The sequence below is a fragment of the Mastigoproctus giganteus genome, chromosome 2 (assembly GCF_048544385.1).
Source record: "Mastigoproctus giganteus isolate SK-2022 chromosome 2, ASM4854438v1, whole genome shotgun sequence".
Classification (NCBI taxonomy): domain Eukaryota; kingdom Metazoa; phylum Arthropoda; class Arachnida; order Uropygi; family Thelyphonidae; genus Mastigoproctus; species Mastigoproctus giganteus.
In genome coordinates, this window is record NC_143576.1 from 116,416,538 (window position 1) to 116,424,190 (window position 7,653).

Below are 7,653 nucleotides of genomic sequence, written 5' to 3' on the forward strand. Positions count from 1 at the left end.
AAGGTTAGGACTCTGTGGTCTGAGGTAGTCCAGTGTTCTTGTACCACCCAGGGGGAGAGATGCCCAACAATCGATCGAGTGGCCAGAGTTACATCTATATTTGACTCCCATAGTGTGCTGGAGAAAGTTGATGGTTGATTAGGTCTGTTCAGAACTGCTAGATTACTGTTGGAGATGTAATCCTCCAGGCGCTGACCATGAAATTAACTTCTTACCTGCTGACAGACTCTTCTTGTTGGTGCTGCCAGCAGTTAATTTATAGGTGGGGGATTAATTCTAGTAGCCAATAGAATTGTGCAGATTTTCTCTCCTGGATCTGGGGTTATTGTGGAAGTGGAAGCCTGGGGTGGCCTTTGCTCTCATAACCTGGACATCAGGATTGGTGTACAGACTGGTTCTGGTGGTCTGAAAGGGGTTGTATGTGAGCTACTCCTCCAGACAACTGGCCTATTTTCTTTCCTGGTTTTTTCATTTCTTCTTCTGTTTTCTTATCAAAAGATGAAAATATTGCAGGTTGCACTCGACTCCCTGTTTTCTGTTGAGTTGAGTTGAGTTCAACCTACAATACTTTCATCTTTTTTATAAGAAAATAGAAGAAGAAATGAAAAAAACAGGAAAGAAAATAGGCCAGTTGTCCTGAGAAGTTGAGATATTCTCTTTCTAGTAAAGCTTTGATAATGCTCTTGACAGCCAAGTCTAGATAGCAGGGCCATTGTTATAAACAGAACTTTGTCACAGCATTTCTGAAAAGGGCATAGTCTGTAAGAGTATCCTTTTTGCAGTAATAGTGAGTTGATGTCTGACAGACAATTGAAACAAAAATCCATAGACAGAAAAGTCCTAGGTAAGCTAATTGAGAGCATACTGTATTGATAAGTAATCCTATAACTGTATGTTAATATAAAATACATATGTTGTTAGTGAAATTTAATTTTTAGTACAGTATGGATTTTGAAAGACATTTGCTTTCTTGCAAAAAAGCTCCTGTTTCCTTCCCATTTACAGTTATCAGATCTCCAGCTTTTTGAAATTTAAAAGTTGGAAGCAAGTGACTGTATTAGCCTTACGAAAATGGTATTTTTATTTTTGTGTGTGTGTACTTAGTGGGTGATTTCTTTGGCTGTGTTGATAAAGAAAATATAATCATGGAATTTCTCCTCTTACATCTACTGTTTGTTTATTGTTATTTTTCTCCTTAGAAAGCGCCATGATGGTACTTTGCAAGATTTGGAAAAAAAACAAGACAGTCAACGAGATGTCATCAATAAATTACAACAGCAGTTTCAACAAGCACAAGTAAAGGCAGCTATGAAAGCATAAATGTGAATAGCACTGTATCATAATGTTTCTGAGATATCTGCACTTTTCTGTTATGATTAATTTAGGTTCGAAGGTTGTTGAACTTTGTTGTTTTACATAGGAATGCTTTTTTTTTTTTCCGTAATTTTTCACATGTTACATGAAAAAAATATTAAATAATCTGCAGTATATTCCTAGGTGTATTTCCTTTTTTTTTTTTTTTTTTTTAGTTTGAACTACAGAATAGTATTAGAACATAAGCTCTTAACAGTATTGCCTGCAAGTTTCTACACTAAAAACCTGATTAATTTAAAGTTCAAGGGACAGAAATATGTCCGTTTTGATTTAAATGGGTTTGAAGTACAAATTCAGATTTTTTTTTTTTTTTTTTTTGATTTTGATTTGGTAGTTGTTGGCGCATCGGCTTCTATGGCCATATTGCACCTCCCAAGGTTTTTGCAGTACTTTGATCCAAGCCCGAGGCGGGAATCGAACCCGCGACCTTGGGTTGCCGGGCAGGTACTTTACCCACTCGGCTAGCCCGGTCGGCCGACAAATTCAGAATGTCAGTATTAATTAATTGAGAATAGTTTTGAGTCAGGCACTCATACTATGCAGATTATTAACATATATATTTTAGTTTCGCTTTGTTAGACATTCATAATTTAAAAAATGTTATACTCAGCACAACCACCAGGTCAATAGTTTACAATAAATCAATCAGTGCAAATTGTTAATCGTATTTAGCAGTCACTTTAGTCAGTGTGAGAAATAATTTTTTTGTAGAAAACTTCAGTAACTTTCTTATACACAGTAACAAGATTGCTAAGTTTCCTTTTTGCTGCCATAACAGTCATTCAGAGAGAGACAGAGAGAGAGTATGTATCCATATTATGGAGTATTATTTGCTTTATGCGTGTAATCCAAGAAAAACAGTGACATTTTTCTCTTTTTTGCATTATTGCTTGATATCACTTTAGAAAAGCTGTGACTGGTAGGCATAAAATGGCCAGTGTCTCAGTACAGTCAAAAAAAATGTTTGATTACACTTGTAAAATTTTACCTTGGTTGTAGAATTGAGTATGTGTGTGTTTTGTGCATGTAAATAAGTTGTCATTTATGGAGAAGGCTAACCATGGAAACTGTATCTAGGGAAAATATTGCATGCAGTTATATACTAAAATAAATGATGCATAACAAAATAAAAATTATTTTCAGAACATCAGAACTGTTCTGATTTTGAATGTGGACATGGAACTTTTTATATCTTTTGTCTTTTTACTTGGCATGGTAAAGTAGTGTTGAAAACGAGAGAGAGAGAGAGAGAGAGAGAGAGAGAGAGAGAGAGAGAGAGAGAGAGAGAGAGAGAGAGAGAGAGAGAGAGAGAGAGAGCACCTGGAGTAGTTTCATGGTTAATCTCTTCTGTAAATAGCTACAGATTATGTGTGTGCAGCTTATGTGCAAGTTCATTGTTTCGTAGTTCCATACTGTAATAAAAATTTTAGTATTCAAATTCAAGAACAGTAATTATATTTGGTATCAATGTGAAGGTCAAGACCCCATCTACACATTGGTAAACTCAGCTCTCCAAAAAACTGAAAAGGTAGATTAATTTTATTCATTATGTTTGGATGATAGCTGTCCTTATTTCTATGTGCTGTGCTATTCTGTTCTTGCCTGCTGTGAAGGACAAACGTCGCAAATGTTCAGTCAGAAGGGCTACTGCCACCAAGGTCAAAGCATCCCACTCCAACTACACCACTTTGCCAGCTAGATTGCCTGAAACATGGGTAAATTTAGATTATTCTCACAGTCAAGCAGAAATAACCGACCGGTTAGCTTAATATACCCTGAACTTTCAACAAAGGGGATTAGTTGTGAACTGCAACAAGAAGAAAATATCAAATAACTTTATTTTAGGGCAGTGTACTGAATTATTGAGTATAGTAATTTTTTTCTCAACTGTATACTGATACCAATTTACTGCCTTGTAATTTAAGTATTTGTGTATAACTCCTGAATGAAAAATCATCTCCAAACTTGGAGTAATTTCCTCCATTAAGTGGTAAGATCAGCATGGATGTAAATAACTTAAATTTATCAAATCCTTGTATATCCTTTCTTTTGTTTTGACAAAGATCTCTTGTCTCAAGATGTCAGATTAACACAAAAATCTAGTGAGTCTAGAGAAATTGAGAACTTCGGCTTAGGTCCTACTTCTAGCCAACTTGCACCAAATTATGTTCCAGAGTTGAACAAAACGTAAATAAAATGGACAGTGTTATTGATATAGCTTCCTTGAATTTGATTGTAACAATAATCAAGATGTGTTCAATTCTTCAAGCAATTTTTAACCTAAGGAAGGACATTATGAGCCACCTTAAGTTTAATGCTAATAGAATAACCAAAGCTTCTGGAAATTTTATTTTGGACAAATGGTCCAGTTTAGAAACTATTACAGCAGCACTTCTTATAGATAATGAGAAATTAAGGGTCGCTCTTTGAAGTTAAAGCTAGAGCTAACCTTTTAGACAAAGTTGTGGATGACTGGTTCTCTTCAGACTGTCAAAAGAGAACATAGTCAAACTCTCCTAATCCTGAAAGCATCCAAAGGATCATCCTTAGCTACTAGTGCTGTAAAGAAAACTTTTGGGATTCTAAGATTATAGCCATGCACCTAAAGAGTATAAAGGGCGTAAAAATAGAAACCACAAGGATTGCTTTGCTCTCCCAGAATGGAATCACTGCTACCGCACCGAAGAAGGATGATTCAGCGATATTAATATATTTTATTTGCATAACTCATCTTCGGACAATTACAGGACTTTAGCATGACTTATAAATTAATATTATGTGTACAAATATGACTATATGCTTTTTACGAACATGATCAAAAAATAGCCCATAAAAATTATTTACATCTTTATCTTCTTCAAAATATTACTCTGTTTCAGTGCAGCTTGCCTTTTTCTATTTGGAGTCCCACCAACATCAATTATTTCAGAAATGTCTTTTTGTTTTGTGGGCGTTTCAAACTGATCCCTCAAGGTCTGAAGTTCAAATTCACATGTGGCAAGGGCAAGTTTAAGTTCATAGAGCAATACCATATCACTATGCAGTTCATTGAAATGACCATAAATTTTTTTCAGTTGGCATTGGATTTAACTTAATGCCTAGTTCTTGTAAAAGCTGTTCTATTGCTTTAGCTTTCTTCTGCCCAACAGCAGGTGGTAATTTCATCTGCTGACTTCTGAGTGTAACTCCACCTGCTTTAAAATCTGGAAATTTAATGCCTGCTATTTCTAAACAAGTGCCTTCAGTTTTAGCATTCTTCTGAATAGGAAGCTTCTTTTTCAGGCCTTTTTTTTTTTTTCCCCATATGCCTTGCACTGCTATCGGCTGCACTAATTAATTTTTGAAAATCCTGTGTTTTTTTCTCATTTCAATTTTACGCAACTCATTTAATAAGTTCTGCTCTTCTTCAACCGGCTCTGTGGTTCTGTTATACAATTTTTTTTAATTCTTTCCTTCTCCTTTCATGGTCAGCATCAAAAATTCTAACCTTTGGTTCTTGCCCAGCTGTTGCACCTACCCTTGATAAGATATTGCAGATACTATAATATTGCTCTTTTAGATCTTCTACACTGCGACTGGAAAATCGTGCTTTCTCCCAACGGTCATGAATGATGATGAAACGAAGGTCAGGTCGTCGACATAAATCAAAAAGATGATCAATTTCAGCTCTTATCCAAACCATCACAATGCAAAAGTTGTTGATACTCTGCATCTGAATATGCCGGTACCTGCACAGACTTGTTAAACTTTGCAAAGGGATAGTCTTTTCCTTCATCTGTGAGCCTTTTCCAGTGATAAAACAGCACACCATCCTTCCTAGCAGGATTAGCAAACGGCATCCACCTCCATGGGTGAACTTTCTTTAATCCCAGTTTAGCTTTAATTTGCTTATATCCTTGAACAGTATCTGAAGGAAGAATTGGAGGTGCATCCTTATCTGGATAAAGAAGAGCATACAATTCTCTATGCATCACTTCTGGTCTTTTAGACATTGCTTCCATAATTTTCTTCTTTTTTTCTCTTAGAATTGCATCCAAGAATCCTCTCTTTGCTTATGATTTCTGGAGTTTGCAGTCTTTCCACATCCAGTATATCTAACACATCACTCATCTTGTATTTCTGTTTTTCAATAAAGCAGTTCTTATATTATGTATCACTAGGTAGTACTTGGAACATTCAGGTCAACGCCAGTATAAACATATCAGAACTAAAATAAACTAATCATCATGAAAATAATGATGTAAGCCGATCTCGGATAATACAAAGAAAACAACACTTTGTTTTCTTTGTATTTATGATGTCGACAAAAACATCCAGTGATATTATAAATTTGCATATCAAAAATCTGAGTGATGGGAGGTGAAGAAAGAAGTCTTCCATTTCACCACTGGGTTTTAGGACTATCCCCTAGGTTGTATAAAATTATTATACACCTGCCGCATATTTATCTGTACTGAAGATCACATAAACAGTGTTTTACATGTCTAGGCTTTGGCTACACTACTCAGACGTGTCACCAGGAGTCCCCGACATGTAGTCTCAGAATTGCTCTCAGAAGGGGCATGTGATCGATGCTGATCTCCTGTTTGTGCTAATTGTTGAGCTAGAAAACCTGACTCTAAACACTGTATAGGGATCCAACCTACACATAATATCTTCATGCACTGGAAATGGTACCCTTGAGATGGATTCTAGTCCCTCTGCACAAATTGGTGCAGTATTAACAAATACAATTAGTAACATTAATCTTAAGATACTACAGCTGAATGCCCAATGTTCCAGGCTTGCTGATGACATATGGAAATATCTTGATGACGTACACTACAGGAGTCATACTATATGGGGAAAGGTGTTGGGTTATCTGGTTTATTTACGAGTCGTACTATCAGATCATTCTGACCCGTGTTGGCTATTATTGTAATGAATAACACTCTGGATATCAAAATTACTAGTGTGGCTAATCAATTTGTGGTCTGCAGCAATGTTTCAGGTTCATTGGTTTACTGTTACTTGTATTCTCTTATTCCCCACCCACCTCTGATATCGCTCAGCATCTACATTACCTGGTTTGTGTTATCTCTCCTGTTGGAACTTTGTTTGGTTTTCATAGCTGATGTCAAGGCTAAATCCAGTTTCTGGTTCTCTGATGCTACTGGTTCCAATGGTCTTCAGCTAGGCTTCTTGTTATCCTATCACCAAATAGGCCTACAAGGCTGGGACAATTCATATTGAGCAATTAGACTTCACACCAGCCGGTATTTAAATAAACAAATTTCAATACTGCAACTAAAACACTTTATTTACAATACAATAAAATAAAATAACAAGTATATAGAATAAAAATATAATAATCTAAAACTGATGTAGTTTAATTTACAATAAAATAAGAAATGTAAAATAAAATATGATGATAAAAGTGATAAAAACAGTGAAATAATATACTAAAATACCGTAACAACTGTAGCTTTTGGAGACAGCGGTCTCCTTTCTCAACAACATACTTCTGCTGAGCGGCACATCTTTAAATAGCAGATCCACGGCACTCATCACATGGTTCCTCAGGAATATGGTTAGAATTTCCCCATTTGCACACCGGAAATGGAAATGGCTCGGGAACGCGCTAGCTGAAACTGTTCATCTGGCCCAAGAACAACGGTTTCAAAGATGGGATGTAAGCGTACACCCCTGTCTCTATTAATGGTATTGCTAGCTGCCCCAATACGTAAACTCTCAAGCCATTTACAAAATCCGTGATTTTGTCATCACGGATCATACCCAGAACCCCTGTGTATGATCCGTGATGACAGCATCCTCTGGGGAAATTTGATGTTGCTTCTCCCAGAAGTGTTCTGCCACGGCAGATTTTCCGTAATTTGCGGACTTTATTGCATTCATATGCTCCCCCAGACGGTCTTTCAGTCATCGCCCCGTCTCATCCACATAACACACCCCACAATCCGGGCATTTAATTTCGTATACCACCCCACTGTATGCAACTCCCGGGATGGAGGTTGCACACAGTGATATCCCGTGTCAAAGACCCCATAACGAAAGATTGTTATTTGTTATTTGGTTTTTTAGGAGCATTGGCAACTAAGACCATATTGCTCCGGGATATGCGGTGGTCATTCCCTGACCTTTCCACATCCTCCGTATTTGGTGGTGACGGGCTCGAACCCCGGTCTAATCAAGAAGCATGTGCTACGCACTGCTGCTCCTTCCCACCTGGCTACGGAGGCGCCCATAACGAAAGAAGCCAACAGTGGGTGGTATACGAAA

At 37.0% G+C, this 7,653-nt stretch overlaps 1 protein-coding gene and 1 pseudogene across 1 annotated transcript in view; one reads left to right on the plus strand and one right to left on the minus strand.

Moving 5' to 3' along the window:
* Pfdn6 (prefoldin 6) overlaps nt 1-1,426 on the plus strand; it is a 36,965-nt gene extending 35,539 nt beyond the window's left edge. The window contains exon 4 of the mRNA XM_090368633.1: nt 1,200-1,426. Within this exon, the coding sequence (XP_090224759.1) occupies nt 1,200-1,320 (121 nt within the window). The 3' untranslated portion in view covers nt 1,321-1,426. The remainder of the gene's footprint in view (nt 1-1,199) is intronic.
* Nucleotides 1,427-4,214: 2,788 nt separating this feature from the next.
* Nucleotides 4,215-5,484, minus strand: LOC150089516 (DNA methyltransferase 1-associated protein 1 pseudogene; annotated as a pseudogene).
* Between the last annotated feature and the right edge of the window lie 2,169 nt (nt 5,485-7,653).